Source organism: Mastomys coucha, unplaced genomic scaffold (assembly GCF_008632895.1).
Source record: "Mastomys coucha isolate ucsf_1 unplaced genomic scaffold, UCSF_Mcou_1 pScaffold5, whole genome shotgun sequence".
Lineage (NCBI taxonomy): Eukaryota > Metazoa > Chordata > Mammalia > Rodentia > Muridae > Mastomys > Mastomys coucha.
Genome location: NW_022196911.1, coordinates 62,776,790 through 62,802,455, shown reverse-complemented (window position 1 = coordinate 62,802,455; position 25,666 = coordinate 62,776,790). Strand labels below are relative to the sequence as shown.

Below are 25,666 nucleotides of genomic sequence, written 5' to 3'. Positions count from 1 at the left end.
GAGGAGGAGAGAGAGAGGGAAAGATATATATATATATATCTTTATCTATATATAAGAAGATATATATATATATATACCTTTATCTATATATAAGAAGATATATATATATATATATCTTTATCTCTATATAAGAATCTTGCATGCAGAGGGCTCTTGGAATAAAGTGAAAGCAGTGATAGGTAGGAGCTGCTGAAGAGAATTTTTTTTTTTCTGGGGAGTCTTCTAGACTCAGAGGGACAAGATGCCTGGTCATCTTTCCTTGAGCCTAACATCAAGGAGTAGCCCATGGTGAGGCCTGGGAAGCTGTTGAAGGTGGTTAAGCAAGACTAACAGCTCACAGGAAGGCATTGCCCAGAGAGGATGCAGGGATGCAGTGTAAACAGCCTCAGGCTCAAAGCATCCCTGGTGCCAATCCTACCTCAGCCAAGCATCCACCGCTTGGCTTCAGGCAAGTGACTCAGTCAGACTATTATCTCAACTATGAAGTGAAAGATGCTAAAGTTGGCCCAGGTGTGGACTCCGCTGGGGACATCCAGTAACACTTCAGAACCCCAAAGAGAGTACACCTCCAGGGTTGCTTAAGAGATGGCAGAGTCTAATCGGAAGGGGTACACAGATGCTGGCTCTACCCTCTCTCCCAGGTCTACTCTCTGAGAGTTGAAGTCCAGGCAGGTATACTGACCTCCCCTCCAACTGCCCCTTGATCATGTCAGAGGTGTCACCCTCAACGGCTGTTCTCCGAGGTTTCTGCTGCCAAGTCTACCTGAGGAGTGGTTGAAAGGGAGGCCAAGACCATCTGGAGCTGACTAATGTTGGGAAGCTGCTCAGGGAAGAGTCCTGTGGGCTAAAAGAGTCAATGAACTGAGCCTACTGACATCCCAGAGGCCCAGCACTGAAGAAACTATAAGGAGCCTGACCCTCCCCAGAGTCTCAGAACTTTCTGGAATGACTCTGATTGATCTATTTATCGAACTCGGTGGTCTCATAGGAAGCCTCAGTTTATACACAGTTTATACATGGGTGACCACCGAGATACACTGCCTTGGGGTCTCTCCTCCCTAGGGTGAGCAGGGATCTTTGGGGAAGCGCTAAGGCACAGTGCTGGGCCAGGAAAGCCATAAAAAGGGTGGGAGAGCACCCACTGGCTGGACCGAGTTCCTAAACTGGCTCCTGTGCTCAGGCTGGGTTCCACACTTGTGAAACACAGCCACCAACTGGCTGGCTCTCTCTGCTGGCCATCGGACTACCTTGCCTTGATCTCCAGAGCCTGCTGCCACCCTCTTGTCTTTTTCTTTCCTAGGAAGAAGTCCTTCCTGCCAGCTGACCCCCACAAATCAGGAGTCAGAAGATGCTGGAGACAGCTGAGGAGTCCTTTCCCCTCAGAAAACAAGCATCTGGCCAAGGTGCACATGAGCATTCAGGGCAGAAGTATTCACAAAGGCCAGACAGTGGAGACAACACAAAGACCACCCTTAAGGATATGGACAAAACTCAGGGCAGCTATACAATGGAAGATTATTCAGAAATGAAAAGGAATAGGGTCCCGGTTCTCATTACACCATGGCTGGGGCTTAAAGTCATCAGGCTGAGTAAAAGAAGTCAGATCACAAAGGCCACATGTAATCTCTTTCCATTATGTGACATTATGTGACATGTCCAGAGCAGGCAATGCCACAGAATACACTAGTGACAACAGAGGGATATGGCCTGGAAGATGAATACAGGGTGTGTGTGTGTGTGTGAGCGAGAGAGAGAGAGAGAGAGAGAGAGAGAGAGAGAGAGAGAGAGAGAGAGAAAGAAAGAGAGAGAGAGAGAGAGAGAGAGAATGCTCTAAATAGGGAGATGTCATGGTTACACAATATAATGAGTCACAAGTGCTATGCATAGTCAACTGCATATATATATGTATATATATGTATATGTGCATATATATTATCACAATAAAAACTGTCTTTGAAGAATATATGGCAAGGCTAGAAAGACGGCTCAGAAGTTAATAGCACTTGCTGCTCTTGCAGAGGACCCAGGTTCGATTCCCAGAACCCACGTGATGGTTCACAAAACAAGCAAACAGGTCTGTAACTCCAGTTCCAGGGATCTGATATCCTCTTCTGGGCTCTGTAGGCATTGCATACATGTGATGCACAGACATACATGTGACGCTCAGACATACATGCGACGCTCAGACATACATGCCGGTAAACACTCATGTGCATAAAACAAAAACAAAACTTTTAAAAATACGCAAAGGCACGATTTTATAACCTCATCACCTGATAGTCCTCATTTGAGAGCCCCAGAGTTTCAGTGGTCCTCACTCCTATGCCCTCAGAGGGGCAGGAACAGTAGCCTTCTGGGAGATCTGCCCACAGCCACCGAAAGGGTAGAGCAATTAAGGAATCCCTTGACTTTCTTCCCTAATTAGCTCCCTCCCTGGTTACATTCTTCCCTTTTGTGCTGGCTGGTTTTATGTCAACTTGACCCAAGCCAGGGTTATTTGGAAAGGGGAACCTCAATTGAGAAAATGCCCCCATTAGATCGGCCTGCAGGAACACCTGTGGCACATTTTCTTGATTTATAATTGATGTGGGAGGGCCCAACTTACCGTGGGTTGTGGTGTCCCTGGACTGGTGATCCTGAGTTCTATAAGTAAGTAGGCTGAGCACGCCACGAGTAGAAAATCAGTAAGCATGCTCTCTACTTCAGTTCCTACTTCCAGGTCCCTGCCCTAACTTCCCTTGATGACTGGAGCATGACTTGAGAATCGTACACTGAAACCACCCCCAACCCCCAGTTAATTTTGGTCCTGGTGTTTCATCACAGCAATAGAAACCCAATTAGGACACCTTCCTTCCCCTGACCCTTGTGTCTCCTCTCCTCAGCCTGCTTGCCTCTTTCCCATGAGAAGAGTAAGGAAGAGTGGAAGGAAGTGCCACAGTAGGGCCACGACTCCTAGAACAGACACGATCAGAGGGAGCCGAATGCGGTGTGCGGTGGTGAAGCTTCCTGCTAGGGGAGGCATTCTGAGTGCAGCCCACGGGATGTCTCTGCTGGAAGTATAAAATTCTGCCTCTGCCTCTGGAGCCATCCCTGGGCCAGAGTGCAAGGCTGAGTTTCAGTCCTTCCCACTCACCCTTCATTTGTTCAAGAAACAACATACTTAACTATAGGCTCGTACTCTGAGGATACGAGGGAAGGCTTCAGCCTTTCGTCCCTCCTCCAAATAGGTGTAAAGATCCTCTGTGGTGTCACAGCAGACAGCATGCTACTTTTAAAGTACTGTGTAATATTATACTGCATGAATAGACATGGCGCATTTGTTCATATATTAAGCCTTTGATGGACACTTGCGTTGTTTCCACTCTGGAGCCTTTGCAAATAATAGTGCTATAAACTCTTGGACCCTACTCTACTTCATATGTAGTATCACAAAGTTTGTAGACCACTTCAAAATCCCAGGCTAAGCTAGATGCCTTCACAACTGTGATCCTAGCACTCAGAAAGCTGAGGCAGGGGGAAATCACCTGTTCAAGGCTAGTTTGAGAAACACGGTAAGAGCCAGGCAGTGGTGGTGCAGGCCTTTAATCCCAGCACTTGGGAGGCAGAGGCAGGCAGATTTCTGATTTTGAGGCCAGCCTGGTCTACAGAGTGAGTTCCAGGACAGCCAGGGCTACACAGAGAAACCCTGTCTTGAAAAATGAAAAGAGAGAGAGAGAGAGAAAGAGAGAGAGAGGAGAGAGAGAAAGAGAGAGAGAGAGAGAGAGAGAGAGAGAGAGAGAGAGAGAGAGAGAGAGAGAGAGAGAGAGAGAGAGAGAGAGAGAGAGAGAGAGAAACAGTGAGACTGCCTTCAAACACCAAAGGTAGGGAATGTAGGGTGCTTGCTTAGCAGGAGCATGGGCCTGTGTCAAATCTCTACCATAGCAAAGAAACCAAACAAGCCCTAGTCTAGTAGGGTTCCCACAGAGATCTAGGTGTAGGTCTGATTTCTGTGTATCTATAAGGACTCCTATCCCTAAATATCTTTAGTATACAAAGCCCTGGGTCAAATGCTTTACATATCTTTGTAAGATGTCTGTATTAATGATGCTTTTATTCCTATTTTTAAGTAAGAGTTTTCACAATCAGAGGTTTAATGATGTGCACAGTATTGTACAGGCAATCAAATGGTTAAACGAAATGACTTTAAAATATTGCTTTGGGGCTGAGGGTATTGCTCATTGGCAGAGCACAGCCTCAGTGTGCCCTGGGCTCAGTCCAAGAACACAAAAACATCACTCACTCACTCACTCAGTCAAACCAACCAACTAAATTAGCTTGCTTCTAGAAAATTCTGTCCAGTTACTTGATGCCAAGTTACCTTCAGCCCATCTCCTGCCAACAGCCAACACTCAGCTCATGTCAGCACTTGTCCACCTGAGATACGACTCCCACAAGGGGAATGACAGCTCAGGCCTGAACCTCCTGCTTGTCTCACAGTCTCCAAAGGAGCATATGCCTTCCCAGGAGATGCGCAAAAATATCACCACCCTCACCCAGACGTCACGTTCATTCCCTGGTGCCGGCTGACTTCCCTGTCTCCATATTTTAAACACACACACACAAAACATTCCTCCTAATGGCGGGGCTGACTCCTTTTGGAAAACAGCAAGCAAGCAAGTAAGGGGTATCATCCAAAGTTCAAAAAGAAATGCTCCATCAGGACTTGGTGGCACACACAACAATTTCAGCATTCAGGAGGCTGAGCCAGGAGGACTCAACATCAGCCTGGGCTACCTTGTGAGTCTGAGGCCAGGCAAGGCTACATAACGAGTCCCTATCTCAAGTAAACAAAAAAAACACAAAGGAAACATCTAAAGATCATTCACCAAACAAACAAACACACAAAAAGGCAAAGCAAAACAAAATCCAGCAAAACACACCATACCCCAAACAAAGACCAAGTGTGATCGGCACAGCTCAGCACATGCTAAACCTTTGGTGTGTCATCCCCAGACCAAGGCAGTTTGCATCCTGAGTCCTTGGTTCACTACACACCAGAGCTACTCCGGTACAGCATTAGTGGGAGCAACTGAGAGAAACCATCACCTCTGAAATAGATACGAGGAGGAAATCTAAAACTTCAATAAATACAATTTGTAAAAGAGGCGGTGTCGAGTGGTACAGCTACTTATGAAAGAGAAAGATCTTATTCCCTAACCCGTGCCCTCCTCAGACTATTTAAAGAAAGACGTGAGGATGTATCTACAGCCTCCAGTAAGTTCCGACCCCTGTACCAAGCTCCCCAGAGCCTCCTCCACTCTTCACATGCAAGTTCATCCTGGGACACAATCTCCACCTGCGGGATGCTTCTAGGAGCACCTGCCTCTTACCTTCCGAAGCAGTGAGCGAGTGAACGCTACCTGCAGGTGCTCACAGGTGCCCTCCAGATACTTGATTTAGCGGAGGATCAGAGAGTTTTAAGGACCCCAGTTCCTTGTCTTCTCACACCCCAAACCCAGCAGCAATGGGAGCTCTAAAGAAAGGCATATCCACAGGGCTCTGCACCCCCTCTACCCCCACCCCCCCAGATCTATATATAACACCTCTGAAGTTGTCAGCCTAACGAGCCACTTTCTGGCAGACCCGTTGCCATGACAATGACTGCTAATGAGCCCAGTGCTGTGATTGGCACTGCTTGAAGGCTCCTCCACAAAGGACTTGCCAGCACATTCTTCCTTCCCCAACCATGTAGCCAGCTGGACATCCAGAAGTAGCCAGGACATGGCTGGAAGCCGCTTGATGGATTCAGCAATTAGTTTACTGCTAGCATACCCTGAGTAATCTTAAACATGATGTCAGGAGTGGCCTGTAGAGCCATTTCCGTAATCAGCAAGGGTCACTAGAGCAAAGAGATACTAGGAAGACCAAGCTTCAGCGGAGCCAGCTGTGATGGTCACACCTGGGTAGAATATCAGTACCTGGAAGACTGGGGCAGTAGTCTTGAGTTCAAGGCACGCCTAGGCTACATATTGAGACCCTTTCTCAAACAAAAATAGACTAACTGGGCTATTCTTTCTCCTGGACACCTTTTTATGGTAGGAGGACTCCCACACAATGCTAGGTACCCATGGTGGCCCTGCCTTCTACAATGATGTTGCCAGCTTCAACTTTTGTCTATAAGACTGCTGGACATCTTCACTTTATCTCGCTGGTGAAGCTACTGTTCCTTCAGCTCTATCTATTCAGAAACTGCAAGTCACGGGAGAGGGCTGTGGGGGAAGTAGGGTACATCTGAGGGTGGTACAGTGCATCTGAGAGTGGCTATTTTCATAGCATTAGGCTGGACTCTAGTGGACTCTAGTGTCTTCATGTTCTTCTGAAAGCCGGTAATTCAGAGACTTGGCCAGAAGAAGGGGGCCAGGGAGCATAACTGCCCCATAAACAGGGAAGCAAACTACAGATGAGATTCAGGAAGGCAGTGACATACTCCTCTTGTTCACAGTTTAGTCTCAGCCCACTGTTCAGGTTAGTCTCAGCCCATGGTTCAGAATATTGAATGAGTGAAAGAAAGAATGAATGAATGAATGGATGAATGAATGCTGGAAAGTGAGCTTCAGACAGATGTGAGGTAACCATTTCGTCAACTGCACATTTAGGGCTGCCCTCAGCTACAGAGCAGGATCCTGCCTAGAACAGATAAAATAGCAACTACAAAACAAAAGCAGAATGGATTTTAGCTGGGTGTCATAGGGCAAACCTGTAATCCCAGCACTCTGGGGTAGGGAGGCAGGAAGATGCCTGAGTTCGAGGCCAGCCTGGGCTATACAGTGGAACCTTTTTTTCAAAGAAAAAAAAAAAAAGAGCCCTCTAGCATATTATGGGCTAGAATTTTACATGCAGCCAAGATTTCTTCTTAGAGAAAAAGTGACAGAAACATAGTCATCAACAGACAATGACTGTCAGAACATCACTCCTGTCTCTTCCATAGCAAAGGGGAAAGAAATTGTGTCTCTCACTGTCCACAAGGACCTGATTCCAGAACCCCGCAGATATCCAAATCCCCAGATGCTTGATCTTCTTGTCTAACTTTACAAAGCATTTACGCCATAACCTAAGTGTATCCCTTTGCATACGTTAATGGACATCTACACCAGGCATGGTGGCTTATACCTGTAACTCCAGCACTTGAGAACCAGAGGCAGGAATGGTCTCATGAATCTGAGGCCTGGCCTACAAAAGAGGTTCCAGGACATCCAGAACTACAGAGCAAGGCACTGTCTCAAACAAAAACACCCACAAAAAGTCTCCACGAGTAGTTCCTGAGAATATGCCACTGAAAAAAATATAAACATGGTAGAGTTACACAAGGTGCTTAGGAAACAGTGATGGTAAAGTTCATATGTGTTCAGTGGAAACAGTTTTCCTCCTAAATATTCCCAGTGAGCAGGCGCTGGAACCTGTGGGCACAGGGTGCTTGCAAGATTCCCTCCAATGTCTGGAAGTTGAAGAGAAATTAAGCAAGAGGAAGTCATAATCAAAGGGGCCTAGGTTGATCACAACGATGGGAGATGGCCCAGTGGGTGAAGTGGGCATGCAGACCTGAGTTCAGATGCTCTGTGGGCATGCAGACCTGAGTTCAGATTCCTACGGCTCCCATAAAAGTCAAGCATAGCTGTTGCAGATCTATAATTTCAGCACGTGGAGGAGACAGGAAGATCCCAGGAGCTGGCTAGCCAGACAGCCTGGCCAGTGTGTGAGCTAATCAGACCCTAAAGACAAGGTGGAGAAACACTGAAATAGGAACGTCTGGATACCAGCCTTCACATGTGCTCCCACAGGTGAGTACACCTGCACACACATGTGCACTTATGCACAGGTCCATACACCTGCACACACATGTGCACTTATGCACAGGTCTGTACACCTGCACACACATGTGCACTTATGCACAGGTCTGTACATATACACACACATGCACTTAAGCACAGGTCAGTACATCTACACACATGTGCACTTAAGCACAGGTCAGTACATCTACACACATGTGCACTTATGCATGGGTTCGTACACCTGCACACACGTGCACTTATGCACAGGTCCATATACCTGCACACACATGCACTTATGCACAGGTCCGTACACCTGCACACATGTGCACTTATGCACAGGTCAGTACACCTGCACACACATGCACTTATGCACAGGTCTGTACACCTGCGCACACATGCACTTATGCACAGGTCCGTACACCTGCACACACATGTGGACTTATGCACAGGTCTGTACACCTGCACACACATGCACTTATGCACAGGTCAGTATACCTGTACACACATGCACTTATGCACAGGTCCATACACCTGCACACACGTGCACTTATGCACAGGTCTGTACACCTGCACACACGTGCACTTATGTATAAGAATGATCTGAAAGGGCCAGGGAGGTGGTTCACTTGCTAAATGTGTTAGCCACACAAGTTTGACAACCCAATTTTGATCCCAGGAACTGATATAAAAAGTTGGATGTGGTGGCACGCATCTATAGTCTACAGCAAGGTGGGCAGCATGGACAGAATAACTGCCCAAAAGCTCATGGGCCAGTCAGTGTGTTGGTCAGCTTTATAGCAACTTGGCACAAATTAGAGAACTCTGGGAAGGACTCTCAACTGAGAAAATGGCTCCATGAAACTGGACTCTAGGCAAGTCTGTTGGGCATCTTCTTGATTAATGATCACTGGGGGTGGTGCCACCCCTGGGCTGGTAATCCTGGGTTGTCTAAGCAAGCAGGCCGAACCAGCTACAGGGAACAATTGAGTAAGCAGCACTCCCCCACAACCTCTGCTTCGGCTCCTACTGCCAGGCTGATCCTACCCTGATTTCCATTGATGGGCCATGATACAGAAATGTAAGATGATAGAAACCCTTTCTTCCTCAAGCTATTTCTGGTTATTGTGTTTTATCGCAGCAACAGAAACTGTAAGCAAGAAAACCAGCAAGTGTGAAGTATTCTGTGGCTCAAACAAAGGAAACCTTAACAATGTGGAAGGCAAGAACTGACTTGGAAAACATGTCCTCTGACCTACCTACACATACCCACACATATGCACTGCACACATACACACACACACACACTCTTACACATAGACATTAATATACTCTTACATACATATTTAAACACACACTCAGACACATACATCACACACACATTCATACACACTCACACACACTCTCACACATTCACACACACTCATACACACTCACACAATACTCTCTCACACACTCACACACTCATATACTCACACACACATACATATATACACACACATACTTATCCTCCACATTAACCTCTCTCATAGTATGACTTAGCATAAGGCCTTATAAGAAGCTGATGAGAGCATTGTGTTTCCAGACTTCCAAAACCATGAGCTAGATAAATCTTGTTCTTTTTTTTATACAGAAGCTGGTTAGAACAACACAAAATTAACTAAACAGGTTTCCTAGAAAAAAAAATTCTTCTTCCGAGACATGGTGCTACTACACACCTGTAAACCTAGCACTTGGGTGGCTGAGACAGGAGACTACAAATTCAAGGCTAGCTAATCTGATGGCTTAGCTACATAGTGCGTTCCTCCTGTCTCAGATAAACAACCCTCTGTGTTCTCCTTTCCTCCCACAAAGCCATCAGACACTGATCAGTTGGCTCCTTTTTTATTCCTTGGTATCTGGTGTCTGATCGTCTCTTTCCTGAAGACTGAAACCTCCCCACTACAGTGTGGACAGTCAGTTTCTACAGGGCATTCTCAGCCCAGGAATCCACTGAAGTTGGACAAGCTAGGGCTAAGGGAAAACCCAGCAGGAAATTAAGGCTCTCCAAACACCTCAGTTGCTGCTCATATTTGCCTCCTGATTGTGTTGCCACAGCCAAAAATCGCAGGAGGCTGTCTCCTAGGTTGGGGCTGGGTGAGCCCGCATCTTTTAGGCACCTCTAGCTGATCCATGTGTGGTCACATGCACAAGGTTCACTTCCAGCTGTTACCAAGAAGGCACAAAGACCATCAATCATTAGGGTCATTGAACCTGGAGATGTACAATGCAAGGGCCAGTTCAAATGGGTTCTAGGCCACTTAATTAGCAATGCAAGCCAAGAATGCCAGACTACTTCTCTTGTCTGAGATGGTTAATCCTTTCAGCTGCTGGCATCTGCCCAGTGTTACCACAAGGATAACAACAGATGATAGATACCTTTTTTTTTTTTTGCTTCTTTTAGCAGGATCTCAGCAATGACCAGGTAGCACAACTTTGCTATTGATATGAGTTGCTTCTGCCTCTACCAGAGGTTGGAACAGATAGGACCTGAGGGGAGAAGGCATTCAACACATACTCCTGAAAACAGAACCCCTCTAGCAGCAGGACAGAACTCTTTCTTCATCTTGAAACCTTTGCTGGAGGGACCCAAAGGAAACTTGTCTACTTGGTCCCATTGCTGGTGTTTGTGTAGACCTGACACTTCAAAACCATTTAAATAGGCGAGGCAATCTGCTCCTGGAAGCCTGGCCCAGCTTCTCCATCTCAGCTGAGGAAGCCTGTGTGATGTGATGCACCATTTTGTATTGTATGCATGTAATTGTATTCTATGAATGTAATTGTATGCACCATTATGTAACAAAATAGCTTGAAGTGAGGTATTTAAAGAAGAAAGGTAGTTTATTTGTCCCATAATTTGTGAGGCCAGAGGATAGAGCACTGGGGTCATACCATAGAGAGACAGGCAGAAGGAGAAAGGTATGTAAGCAGAAGGGACAGAACATACGGGGCATCTCAGCTTCAGAGCACTAGTCTTTAGTGAGAATTAACTTGTGAGAGCTAACCCACTCAGGGAGACAAGCATTAATCCATTCCAGGGGCCAAGTCCTCATGCCATAACAACCTTTTGTCTCTTAAGGGTTTCTCTCCTCAACATCTCCACACACATTATCAGATGAGCCTAATCGCATCTAAACATAAGCACCAACTGTTAGCAGATTTCCCAGTTCCTAGCCTGTGCAGATGGACACATTGTCTTCTATCATATACCCAGCAGCATCAACAGGCTGGGTCATTCTCATTATCTACCTCCAACTGCAGATGACCAAAACATTAGTAGAGATCACAGTGGCCCAGGCCTAAAGAGTCAGTGTTCCAAAATGAGCTCAACATGTGTGCTTCCTGAGGCCTTTGTTTCTTTATCTGTAGAACAAGATTGTCAACGTTCCCTAAGATGAGGGTTTTAGAACCCAGGAGAAAGCCGGGCGGTGGTGGCGCACGCCTTTAATCCCAGCACTTGGGAGGCAGAGGCAGGCGGATTTCTGAGTTCGAGGCCAGCCTGGGCTACAGAGTGAGTTCCAGGACAGCCAGGGCTACACAGAGAAACCCTGTCTCGAAAATAAAAAAAAAAAAAAAAAAAAAAAAAAAAAAAAAAGAACCCAGGAGAAATCTTTCATAATAGAGCCCAAAGCCAACACTGGAGACCTTCAAAGGCATTTACATCTTCAGTTTAGCAAGTAAAAGCAGCAACCACTTAGACAAAAGCAGCAGAGATCTCCTGCCCAGGAACATGGACGTTTACAAGACATTATCTTTATTATTGTTACATTTAATTCATAGTGGTATCCCACGAGGGAGGGAAAGGTTTCAGATGTTAAAGTACAACCTAGATTTTTCTTTCTCCAGTTCTGTAAGGGTAACTTTGAAGGCCACTTGAGGGGCTGTTTGCTTAGTAATGTAAAAATCCACCTTTGTGATTTCTGACCAATGAGAGCCTTGCCAACACTTAGTGTTAGGGGAGGGACAGCTAGGCACGACACAAGACTTACCCTGTGCTGCCAACCCTTCTTTATTGCTAAATTTCCAGTGCTCCAAACCAGACTTTTGCTACTTCTAGACTTTTCTCAAGTTGCTATGCCTCTTAGAAAATTCCACAACTCAGTTTACTAAGCACTCTCTTCCATGCAGAAATGGATATAAGAAGGTCAGACGTATATGCAAAAGCTAAAATTTGGATTTCAAAGTAGAAAAATGAGGAGGTTCTAGAGCCTGGGAAGAGTGTAGGGAAGAAAGGGGCTACAAGCAATGTTAAGAAAATTCTAGGGTGCAGTGGGTAGAAGGGTGCCTTCAAATGGTCCGGAGCACAGTGGAACAGCTATGGTTGACAGCAATTAATTGAATATTTCAAAACAGCTGACAGAGAGGCTTTTTTAACAATGCCCACACAAAGAAATGATATTCAGCTGAGTTGATGGATAGGCCAATCACTCCGATATGATCATTAACATTATGCCCCATAAATATGGACAATTATGTGTCAATTATAGAAGTGGCTCAGCAGGCAGAGGAGGACACCGATCAAGCCTGACAAGCTGAGTTCCATCCCTGGGGCTTCTCACAGTGGAAAGTCACAACAAACTCTTACAAGATGTCTTCTGTCTTTTACCCATGCCATGACCTGTGTGCGTGCATACACGCAACACACACACACTCACACACACACACACATACACACACACACACACACACACACACACACACACACACACAGGCATGCCACGCATAAAATTTCATTTTTAAAAAGTTAATGCATCAAATAGGAGGCTAGAGAGATGTTTCGATGGTTACCAGCACATACTGCTCTTATACAGCACACAGATTCAGTTCCCAGGAGTCACTTTGGGCAGCTCACAATCCCCTATAACTCTAGCTCCTGGAGATATAACATCCTCTTCTAGCCTTAGAACGCACTTATACTCCTGTGTAAGTAACCACCCCCTTCACGTATACACATTAAAAAATAATAATAAAGTCCTTTTAAAAAGCACTAACAATAACCATAATCCAAGATGTTGAGAATTAGGAAAGATAGTTGAAGGCTGTTTTTTCCATTGGCCACAGGCTCAAATCACATGCAAAGCAGCTGCCCACTGGATAGGAACTTCAAGGGCAAGGGAACTGCCCTGTCCCTGAAGATGCCCTGGGGACAAAAGGGGGCTTCTTTGGGGAGCCGGTGCCGTTTTAGCGACAGGCCAACTGTGCCTCATTAGGGAATAAAGGTGGGTGCCGCTGTTTGCCAGCTGTGGGCTGCCATCCAGCTGGCCTGACTTTGTGGTCACTTCTTGTGGGCTGCAGCAGCCCACAGGCACTGAAAGAAAGCGGAAGTAGCCAGTCTCACCATGGAGACGCGTTCTAGTTACTCTGCAGTGCCAACTGCTCGTGCTCACAGACTTTTTTTGTTCAAAGATGCCTGACTCCCCTAATTGGTTCTGAAACACTAGCCTGCAGGGAGATGAAAGCTGATGGGCAGTTTCCAGAGTCAGTAAAGGTGTGATCCTACCAACCCCACTTGGCAAAGCTTTTGGATCTATCAATAGAGAGACATAAGAACCAGACAGACGATAACTGCCAAGACCTTGCCACGGAGGACACGCCGCCACACCATAGCAACATGCAAGAGGAGCACAGAATGTGAGCTGTGCTCCCAGGGGCCATGTTCGAAGCTGTAGTAGCCTTGTTTTGCGATCTTAAGCAACCCGCCTCATCTCTGCGGGGAGGGCCTTGATTTCTTCATCTCTCAAATGTGGAAGTAGGACCAGATGGTCTGCGAGGGCTTAATTTGAACAGATATCATCAAATGCTCAATGGTTCTAAATGCTGGTATATCTGTTTTAAGGATGTGCCATTTGTGTAGAAGGGGGGAAAAAGTCATATTCGTGTACAGACATGTGACTCAGAAGCACGGCCCTCTTCTTAAATGCTGTCCATGCCCAGCCTCTTAGGATTGCATCTGTCACTACGCGGAGTTCTGTCCTAACAGGCCTGGGTCTACCCCTTCCCTGTGAAAGCCATTCTCAAGGACCCAGCTTTGTCTGTCCTGCAACCCGTTTTCTCCCTTGGTATCCTGGGCTTCTGTCTCTCTTCCCATGTGTCACCAGAAGCCCAGAGTCATCTGTACACACGCTAGGTGGCCTCCAGTAGAGCCTGTCACCTAAGTAACACCCTTTACATTTTACATATTTAGTTCACCCTTTACATTATACCCCAAACACATAGTCCATTTCAACCTAGGTACAACCCAATAGTAGTCCTGCACCCCGCGTGTACCCCATGGCTACAAACTGGCCTTGAACCCTTCCTAGCTCTCAGCATGTGTTCTCTGCAGATCCTCCTTTCCTCCTCAGGTCTGACCAGGCCCAGCAGCATCTCCATAGCATGCCATAGTCCTATGGTGAGCATCCCTCGCTTGGTTATAACATGATGGTCTAGCCTGTGGTCCTTCCAGCAGTAACTCTCCAAGGGTGGCCCCCTGAACCAGCATCATACATATATTTTGGGAGATAGCTAAAAATAGAGAGTCTCAATCTTGCCACAGCACTAGAGCTGTGGATCAAAGCCCCTCCCCCGCCCTGGACCATTCAGAAACCTGTTTATTATTACACAGCACCCTTAAACGTATTCTTGGGAGGTCAAGGATCCCAGTTAGAGGACACTCTTGGGTAGCAAGTACTATTGTCTTCTCCTGGTCCCAGTTCAGGCTTCTGGGGAAGAATGTTCAAATCAGGGGTGCTTAGTGGCCCAGCAAGGTGGAGGGAGATTCCATGCAGGGAATGAGTAGGCTTGCCATGTGAACAGGACCTCACAGCCACAGAGAGCCTCAGCAGCAGGGGTGGGAGGGTCATACGAAGTCTACGCTAAGGGGGAGATCCTAGGAAAGGCAACCATCCAGGCTCAGAGATCAGCAGAACAAGGTATCCTATCCCCAGAATCTCAGAAAAAGCTTCCACCACCAAACTGAGAGGAGGCATATGCCAATCTGGAAACTGAGTTAGATGTCACTGGTGCCTAACTGCCATCTGGGGAGCCGAGACACCCAAAGGCTCCCTTTACCTTCTCATAATGCAGAGATTTATGGTTCTCCCCTAGATTTTGTACCTCAGAACTTTCCTGGGAAATCTGGGGCATGGGGGAGATGCCAGATGGGCAGGAAGAAGCCACGCTTTATATTTAGAAAAATATAATATATAATATATATAGAAAAAGAATGGTAGAAAGGTATAAATAAATCCACATTGGCTCTCTTCTCCATCACACGCCTTTAACTACCTGTCTCAGGTGAGCCTTCCCTCTCCAAATACTCCTTCTCCCATCTTCCCACACAACTCCTCATCCCCACCATCATTTCCACTTGGCCAATACCTCCTCTTTCTGTTCTTGTCTTGGGCGCATATGCCCTCTCTGCACAGGGTCGACGGCCCTTCCAGACTCACCAAGTACTCTCCAATCTCACAAAGTCTTCAGAATATCCTTTCTGCCCTATTAAAGGCATTTTCACAACAGACAGGGAGGGTAGGTCAAGCATACTTCTGCAGGAGTGGTTCTTACCATGAGTGGGCAGCTGTTCCTTATGGAGAGTTGCTATGAAAGAGATGCCAGCGCTGGTCTGAAGCCCCAGGCTCAGGACTGGGCTCCGGGCAACTTGTTCTGCATGGCACCCTCTGGGGAAAGTGAAGCTGAAGCAAGCAGCTGCCTCGGGGCCAGTGCGCTGAGCACCCTGGGGGATGTTCCTGTGGCTTTTCTCATCACTGACATCTCTGTTCTTTCACAAAGAACCCACTACATTGCACAGTTCCTCCCAAATCTGCTCCAGTGCCTGTTGGGAAATCAACAGCCCATGCAGGCCTTTCCAGATACAATTTCTAGAGGACTTCCCCTCCCACCCCCTTTCTCAGCTTAAAAAAAAAAAAATTGGCTGAGGTCACAGCATACAATGGCTAAGCCTGTGTCACTGACCAGATGACTCCCACCCCAAGGCCTATGAACAAGGGCACCTTTGTCTACTGCATTTTAGTCAGGACTCCCTGGGCCTGCCTTATCCCTGCTGGGAGAAGTTTCAGCCAACTTCTTCCCAATCCTAAGTCTAGGCTCTGGCTTGGGCCCGGCTCCAGCTGTGTGAACCCAAGGCCTGATAAAAACCAGTATGAAAAGAGTGGAGGAGAATTTCCAGAAAGAGTGATTGTGTGAAACTAATCTCTGGCCTTGGTCTTCAATTTATGCTCACTATCTATCTCCACAGGCTGTAAGTGAAGACAGGGCTGGGCCCAAGAACAATGCTGTATCTAGCAGTTATATAAGTTAGGTAGGGGCCTGGGTCCCCAGTGAATCTGATATTCTGTTTAAAAGCTTTCTGGAAGCTGAGGAGTCAGCTCTGTGGGGAGAATGCTTGTTGAGCTAGCACGAGGACTCAAGGAAACCAGATACCCTCAGCAGAATATGTCTATGACCACGGAGGTTTTAAGGAAGACAGAAGATAGACAAGAAGGCTGAAAGCTCCTGGAAGCTCATGGGCCAGGCAGCCTGACATATGGAGGGACAAATAGGATATCATCTCTAAGGAGGCACAAAGCAAAGACTTACAGCTGAGCTCATCCTCTGACTTCTACAGATGGCTGTGTACACACACACACACACACACACACACACACACACACACACAGATGTACAAGTAAATAAACAGAAGCCTTCTGGAGCCATTGAAGATTCAGCACTCAAATCGTATATTTCTGTGTTTACTTTTTGTTACAAACTCTGGGATTTTAGCAACTGATTGTTTTTTTTTTTTTTTCTGTGCTAGGACTTGAACTCAGGGCCTTCTGTATGCTAGATGAGCATTCTACCAAGAGGCTGCAGTCCCTGACTGGTTCTTTATATAGAATTATATAAATCAGATTACCGCCCAGCAATGGAGTTAGACCAGGTTCCAGTGGTGCTGTTACACTGCTCTGGGATCTCAGGCAAGGCAGATAGGCTTCAATTTTTCCCCCAGATGTTAACTAGAGACCCTTGAGTATTTTCCTAAGTGGTTGTGGGGATGGAAAAGGGAAATAAAATGGCACTCGGTGCAGTGGGGACACTGCGTGCACTCGGTAAGAGCTGCCATGTTGTTACTCTCACAGTGGCTAAAAAGTGTGGGAGAGAGGCAGCTGACCCTGAGCACAAGAAAAAGTCTACATTTGATGATGAAAAGCAAATAAGCCAAGTGAAAACTCAGCACAGGTCATTCTTCCAAAGTTATAAGCATGGCCTGTAAGGAGACAAAAAGATGCTTAACATTATGGAAATATTAGGGAAATGCAAATCACAACTACAGGGAGTTATCACCTGCATCCCTTGGGATTGGCTACTTTTTTTTTTTTTTTTTTTTTTTTTTTTTTTTTTTTTTGGTTTTTTTTTGAGACAGGGTTTCTCTCTGTAGCCCCGGCTGTCCCGGTACTCACTCTGTAGACCAGGCTGGCCTCGAACTCGGAAATCCGCCTGCCTCTGCCTCCCAAGTGCTAGGATTAAAGGCGTGCGCCACCACCGCCCGGCTTACTTTTTTTTTTTTTAAATAACAAGTGTTGGTGAAGATGTAAAAAAAATTGAGAACCCTTGAGTATTTCTGGTGTAAAATGATTTACGAAAAACAGCATGGCTACTTCCTTTAAGATTTAAACAGGGTCATCATAAGATCCAGTCATCCTACTTCTGGGTACATACCCCCAAAGAGCTGAAAGCAAGGTTTTGAAGAGCTATTTATACATTCTTGTTCATGACAAAAATAGTTCAAGTGTCCATTGACAGATAAATGTAAACAACAACAAAAAAATTGTCTAGGGTCTCAGAAGATGGTTTAGTGGTCAACATACCAGTTGTGCAATCATGAGGACCTGAGTCTGGGTTCCCAGCACTCACATGAAAAGCCAGGCAGGGTCACATATGTCTGTAACAGTGAGTACTAGGGGGATAGCAGGTATGAGGCACAGGCAGGCAGAACCCCAAAGCCTGCTGGTTAGCCAGTCTAGCCAATCAGAGAGCTCTAGGTGTAAGAGACCATATCTCAAAAGGAAGGTAGAGAACAATTGAAGGAGACACTTAACATTGGCCTCTGGCCTGTGCACATGCCTTCACACACTGGTGTGTGCACATACACACATGCACACACACGCATGGCATATGCTGTAGTCATGACCACTGATCTTTAAACTCGGCAGTCAGTTTGAGCAAGGTACCCTTGAAGGAGTCATCTATCTGATGTGATTGAATATCTTAATAAATCAAGGAGAATTCTATCACCATCTCTGATTACTAGAGGAGAAAACACCAGCTCTTGAGATGGAGTAAGAAGAGTGGGAAGAAGGTCACCATGCACATCTGTACACCTTGCGGCCAGCAGGAGCAAGGGCTGATAGAATGGGGGTGTGTGTGGAGGGGTGAGAGCAGTGGTTCAGTTCCTAATGATAGAGAAGAGAGAAGGAGCGAGAAGCAGAGAGGAGGATGCAGTGAGGCCACAGAAGACATGAGATCGCCAGAACTAGGAAACAGACCTGAGCACAGTGTACATGCCTCTAATCCCAACACCTGGAGGCTAAGGCAGGAGGATTGTTTCCAGGCCTGCCTAAGCTATTAACAAACATTGTCTTGATGATGGTGGTGGTGGTGGTGGTGGTGGTGGTGGTGATGATGATGATGATGATGATGATGATGATGATAATAATAATAATAATAATAATAATGTCACCCTGAAGACCTGAGTTCAATCTCTGAGACACAATCACAAGCAGAAAGAGAAAACAGACTCTAAGGGTTATCTTTTCATTTCCACAAGTACCAGGGCATGTACTCATGCCTTCATCAAACAAAACAAAACAAAATACCCCAATAAATGTAATCTTAAAAATTAAACAAACAGTGACAAGAAAAACACCTGAGTCTGTCAAGTGGTTCAAACTGGCCACTAAGATGAGAACTTTGTCTGGAAGCGGGGGCCCCCATTGGCAGCAGTTCATCTCATCACCTCTGGGAGGTATAGGAGAGAGGGTTGGTGGGAAACTCAAGCCCTTAGCTTTGTATCACAAATGCACATAGAGGATCAGAGTGTTTCCCTGTTCTTGGGAGTGGGCTTCACCCTCTGCTGCTAAAAGCAAAACTGCATCTGGACATGTATGGAAATGCCTTTTCTAGTTCTTCAAGTACCATGAAATCACAATGACCCTGGAAGCTTCTGGAGTACCATCTTGTCTCTGTGTTACACAGAGAAGCAGATATACATTCTCAAGCAACAGCACACCGGTGACCCTACAGAGTAATGGCTGCCAATGCTAACCCAATATGGCCTCCAGCTCATGGACAGATATCTCGCTGGGCCTCTGTAAAGCAGGACACATGCTTTGACTTAGGCTAAGCAGAACACATTAGTCTTGAAGACTTTATCCTTCAGGATTCTCCTCACCTACTCTCTCAGGATCTAAAAGACTCCACAGTAACATGGTTATCCATAACAGGGTAATCGATTCTGTGTTTTGTCTGGGAAATCCCTTGAGTTTTATTAATGGTTGATGGTGAGAAATAAACTAATGAGCTCTCTCCATTTGGCATCTGTAATCATGGAGATGTCTACATTCAGGGCCACAGGTATAGGGGAGAGACAGACGGCAACTCATGATTCAAAAGCAAAAGACTGGTAATCATTTCCATCGAGGCTGATAGTTGAAAATTATCAACTGAAGTAGGCCACTTAGCTCCCATCCTCTGCAGGATGAATCGTGTTGTGTTATAATGATAATTAATAAGAAGGAACATCTGGCCGTGGATGACTCACTTTTCATAAATGCTTCATAGTCATGAGGGGAGAAATTATTCACCCCCGTACAGTCTGTGGGGTATAGGGTCATAGGCTCCCCCTCCTCCACCTGTGGCCCCTGGGTTACATGATCAATCATATATAATGGTTACTGATTATTCTTTCCTGCTGCTACGGAACACCCAGGCACTATTACAGTAGTGCCTGATTCTTAAAATTTGGAAGATAAAGATAAGTCACAAAGAGGGGTGGGGAGTGGGGAGAGAAACAGCTTTCAAGACAGACTGTAGGCCATGCCAAAAGGCTGAGTCTGGAGACAATCAGGGCTTTCAGAATCCAGGGAGGGCGGGATCCCTGTGGGCTGGGAGGATGAAGGGAGGCTTCTGAGAAGATAAAGAATTTGCCCTACAGCGGGGATGAAAAGGAAGAGCTTAACCCAAGTGCCAGGGACATGATGTAAGAAGCACGAAGCAGCTGGGCATCCAATGAGACGAGGGCAGTGGGAGAAAATGAAGCGGATTCCAAAGGGAATGGAAAAGCCAGCACCACGACCTAGGGATCCAAGCAATGGTGGGAACCAACTCAGGGGTGAGGTGTGGAGTTTGTTGGTGCTAGATCTAAGTTCAAAGTGTGTTAGCGTAAACTGAACACCTGCAGTGTTCCATGTGGGCAGTGGAGGTCAGTCTGGCCCTTGACACGTGCAGCTGGTGGCCTGTGGAAAGAGTGGCCAAATCCTATAGGAGGATGTGGGATTCATAAGGTAAGCCGGGGGTGGGGGGGGGAAGGGAGGGGGACTGAACCCAGGCTTGAATCCCATGCTTGAGACCCATGCTCTTGAATCTTCCTTTCTGCCCCTTCTGTTGGTGTGCACTGTTCCCTAGCCCTTCTCCAAGAGGCAAGAACCAGTTCTCTATCCAATCTTCCTCCCTCCTCCCACAGGCCCAACGTTCAGGGTCTACTTGGGGACTTACCACATTCCAGTTTTGAGACAGTCTCAGAAATCAACAAGGAAGGGATTCCAGTAGGTCATAATTTACCCTTTTTGTCTAAGTAAACACTCTCTGATGCCCAAGGGGAGTGGCCCCTGCTTATCTTGGAAAGAGAAAGATGGACTAGAAACTGATTGGAGGTCCAGGAGGGGCTGGTAAGTCAAAGAGGAGATAGCAAGATGACCTGCCATTGAACAGAAAACAAAACAACACAAGACAAAACAAACAACAACAAAAAAATGGCCACAGGGAGTAGCAATCTCCAGGCCTACTGGTGCAAGTGCAGGGCAGAGGTTGAGGGACATGAAACCAAGTTCCTATATGCAGCATGTAAAAGGTTCTAGGCATCCACATCACAAAAGGTTCCCAGTACTGAGTGGCCATGTCAGAAATGGTGTTCAGTTTCAAAAGTCCTGATAACTGGAGTGATGGCTCAGTGGCTAAAGGAGACTGCTACCAAACCCAACTACCAGAATTAGATCCCACCTCCCTACAGTTAGATTCTAAAAGGTTTCCCTCCTCAGTGACTCCCAGCTTCAGTCATGCTTAGCCTGCTGCTACATCTTGTCACACCCCTGTGCCACAGCAACACCATGGTTTACTAAAATGGCAATAGCAGCAGCGACACCAACAACAGCAACAACAAAAACAACAACAGTATTGGGCATGGAATCTCAGGTCATGTACTCACTAAGCAAGTCCTCTATCATTGGGCCATCAGCCTACTCAACATTTTTAAACTAACTTATAGCCAATTTAAAGTTAGCCTAGGTCTAAGTAATAACATCTAAGAAATCACGGGTATGACTTGCGGTTTTATATTGTCCAATTATACATAAAAATAACTACAACTTGAAAGCCATCGTGGCTATGTGATCTAAAATTACCCAGTGGATCCTTCGCTGTAAACTTAGTACGTGTTAGGAAACACTCAGGTTGCACAGAACGCAGCCTGGCAAATCTAGAAAACGGTCTCGTGTTGTTTTTGTAATCTCGGAAAGCCAAACTTGAATTCCCTGCAGACACGGAGGTCTGAATCACTATGGGGAAGTAAAGAGGCAAGGATAAAAAAATGCAAGTGGGGCCTATGGTAAAGGTGCTGAAACTGTTCTGGGAATGCCTGTCAACTTCACAGGCTCTTACGTTAGCAAACAGAAGAAATAAGGAAACGTGCTCAATCTTGGAAGAAACAAAGAGAGTCAGAGAAACCACTCAAAACCACTAGGTCAGCAAACGGGTAGAGAAAGATGTCTTCCAGAACAAGGATGGGTTATGGAAAGGAAGCAGCATTTGCAACTTCACCAGCTGTCCCCTGATGTGTGTTATGCCTTCACCAGTCCCAGTTTCTAACCCAAAGGACAGGATTTTCGGGTGATCTGATACCCAAGTTGTTAGGCCCCTGGGCACACAGATAGCAGGGACCTACCCTTCTGCTATACCAGCCATCAAAACCTAGAAATTCCCAGGAAACCCAGAAGCAGAGAGAAAGATAGATTCGAGGGGCTTGGGCAAGTTGTTCACCTGTTCTGAAAGCCAAGGTGAAACTGGGAACTAGACAGAGGGGTGTGTGTGTTATAGAAACCGTGGGTCAGCCACAAGGCCCACAAGAAAGGGACCTTCCAGAAATGGGAAACGGGGCAGAGGTCAATAGGAGTCCACGTGTTCTGTACAGAGGCACATGTTCACCTGTCTTGTCCAAGAATGAGAAGAAAGGAGGCTGGGGTGGTGGGAGAGGCAACTCCAAATGAGGAAACACCAAGCTGAAAGCTTAATGGAAGAGCACATCTCAAAAAATAGTGCCGAAGCAACTCAGACACTATCAGAAGTCACGACCCCTGAAAGAGGAACAGAAAGTGTGGAAAAAGACAGCTGAGATCAAAGAGGTGGCCTAAAGATGGATATGGATGAGTTAGGGCTCACAACCGGAACCTGCTTACTCAAATCCACATCCGTGGAGGACTGGAGAAGTGCCACTATCAAACTATGAATCTTGGAACTAGGCCCATGCTTGGGATCTTGGGAGGTAGAGGCAGGAGGATTAGAAATCCAGAGTCATCTTCAGCTGTGAGTTCAGAAGCCCTGTTGTCTCGAAAAAAGACAAGGAACAAACAAAAGAATCAATGGGACGGGGACTGTTGCTCAGTTGATAGAGCTCCTGCTTGGCAGGCGCTGTACAGAGTTTGTATCCCAGCACTCAGGAGGTAGACGAATAACAACTGAAAATTCAAAGTCCTTAAATATATTGAAAGTTAGATTATGTTTTTAACAATCCACAAATGGGAGCCTCTTTCCCAACATTTTGCAACCACATAGCCATTGTGTGAGACATAGCCAGTGTGCTGTGCTAACACCTCATGCATGACAGAAACAGGAAGGCTTGTCTTAGGCATGCAAGGGAAGACACTCCCCATTTAACCTCCAGGCACTGAGAGATAAATCTACCTCAGGAAGGTGATAACGGTGAAGTCTCAACTCAAGTGTGAGTCATTTCTTGTTCTGTGTAGATAGTGAGCTGTGGTGTGTAGCAGATTTTCCACCTCAGGAATAACTCCCATGCCTTGATTCTTTGCATCCTCTTTTAACTGATCGGTCTTATAACCAGATCACGACTGTTAGGAGGCAATACTTTAATGATCACTTGATTCTATCTTGCCATTTTACAGATGAGGAAATTGAGGGTCAGAGACTAACCCTCCCTAGTCTCAGGACAGAGCATCCTCTGGCTGCCCTGAACTTTGATGTGAATGTTCCAATGAGGCTACAAAAATGAGCTTGTGGTCAGCAGTGGCAGCCAAAACCCCATTAGGACCTTAGCCCTCCTCAGGGAAAGGTGACACTGACAGCCACTTCCCATTTGTTTGTGGTCAAAGAGCCCTGTGGAGGAAGAGGCCAGGGAGGAAACATCTGTGAGCACAGTGAGGTCATGAGCCCACTTCATTTTCCCTTTTGTGAATCCTCTTCAGTCTATTTTTCCTACCCCTAAAATGCAAAGCTCTAGCCAAACAAGAGGTCCTGGAAGATTCCAAGGGCTTCTGGAAAGAACAACCAACAGAGAATCCCAGCACAAGGTGTTCATGACCACACTGGGCTTGGGGCAGGAGTAGAAACCAAGAAGTCCCACAAAACACTCACCAGCTCTCAGATATCTGCATGCCTCAAATCCAGCTCCTAGTCTCCAGCAATTCACAGAAAAAGCACACGCTAGAGTCCCAGTCACATTCTACGAGTAGCATAAGCTCAGAAAACCCCGTGTGAAACTGCCTTTTTCTCCCAAGCACATAAGAATGAGAAACCAAGCCAGCAGGGTGGCAGGCACATGGGAGACCCAGACCCTAAGGTCATGCATGAGTCTGAGGCCATCTCGGACTATGTACAGTAGGCCTCTCTATCTTAGAGAAGTTTCAGACTCAGTCAGAGGACAGAAACTCTGACAGAGAAGAATTTGCTTTGCAATACTCTCTACCACCTGTTAGGTCTCTGGATGACTTGTGCGAGCGGCCATCGGCTGAGGGAACTGAGGCTCGCACGATGGTGCTACCCAGGCCACCCCCAATAGGCTACATGGAACACCCCAGAGCAATACTGACCAACCTCCCTGACACTGAGCAGGTTGGCAGAAGGAGAAGGAGGAAGGACACAGAAATGACAAGACTGGAATTCAGAGGCCTATTGGGTGTACAATTCTGGTGAGGACAGAGATATCTCAGACAGCTGCGGGCTGAGCCCTCTTGATTTTTCCTTTTGCAAATCCTCATCCAACTATTTTTTCAGCACCAAGACTCAAAGCTCTAGCCAGACAAGACGCCTGGAAGACAGCGATTTCCAGCACGAGGTATGCATTGACTGTTCCAGGACCTCGAACAAGAGCTGCAGACTACTATGCAAAGCCCTGCCACCCTTCCTGAAATGACCCATTCAGGCACTTTCCTCCAAGGAGACAGATTGAATAAGGAGTTGCAGGGATCAAAGTTTCCCATCTCCCATTTCCCATCCTTGGATATCTTCAATCAGTTCTACTACCCGCACTTTGCCAGGAGACCCCATGTTTGCTGCTGCTAGCTGCTGCACTGTTAGAGGCCAGGAAGCTTGACATATAGTAGCTTATTTGACTCCTACAGAAACCTTAGAGGAATTGCTTCTGATTTTCACTTCATAGCGTGCTTTGAACCTGGTGTTCTGTCTCCTAGCCTAGTGCTTATTCCTCCTCACCCCAGGCTGCCTCTGAGTCTAGTATTGAACCTCTGCTGCCTCCCAAGGTAAACACCCTAGTTTGGAGAGGAAGCCAAGCAGCCAGCTCTCTCATTATCGGTTTGACCCGGGGAAAGCAATGGTGATTGCTAGTGGGAGGCTTGTTAACTGGGGAGAGAGGAAGCAGCAGGGGGAAGTAGGTTGTTAAGTGGGTAAGTAACAAAATCACAGCGTATACATTCCCACAACAAAGCACTCTTACCAGCATCCTGGGTGAACTCCCAGAAGGCCTCTGAGGGCTAAGTAGCTGCAGGCACTTCTATTTGGGGTCTGACAACTAGGAGCTCTAGCAGGCAGCTTCTACTCATTGACTAAAGCAAGAGGCAGAGGCAGCTAGAGACTAGGCTCCCACACTAACTCTCTCATCATGGGAACCTCCTCCCCTCTGCACTGAATTCTGGAAGTCTAGAAGGAAGTCTCCTGGGAGGTGTGCTCCACCCCGCTTAACTTCTCCAGCCATTGTTGCTCGGATTGAGCGACCTGGGATGAGCACTAGTCCACTCCTTCCTGGCACACAAAGTGTTCTATTCAAATTCGTCTCCAGACACAGATGCACATAAGAAATGTATGAGGCTGAGATGTAGCTCAGCTAACGGAATGCCTGCATAGCATACAAGAGTTAGGTTTAATCCCCAGAACTCATAAACTGGGCGTGGTGATGCTCATAGACACATATGTATATACATATATGATATACATATAGTCCCAGCACTCAGGAGGTATTTGCAGATGGAACAAGAAGTTCAAGTTGATCCCTAGTTCACAGGATTACATGAAACCCCATGTGCATTGGGGGGAAAGTGGGG

General features: G+C 46.5%; 1 protein-coding gene across 9 annotated transcripts in view; it reads right to left on the bottom strand.

The window, feature by feature from the left end:
- Gas7 (growth arrest specific 7) overlaps positions 1-25,666 on the bottom strand; it is a 245,644-nt gene that overhangs the window by 90,440 nt on the left and 129,538 nt on the right. Inside the window, exon 1 of one of the 9 annotated variants that reach the window (XM_031354291.1) lies at positions 15,390-15,666. The exons of 7 other annotated variants lie outside the window; for them this stretch is intronic. In XM_031354291.1, coding sequence (XP_031210151.1) covers positions 15,390-15,392 — 3 coding nt within the window. In that variant the 5' untranslated portion in view covers positions 15,393-15,666. Of the gene's footprint in view, positions 1-5,369; positions 5,518-15,389; positions 15,667-25,666 lie in introns of those variants that run through there. One more of the 9 variants, XM_031354292.1, reaches the window with a different exon arrangement.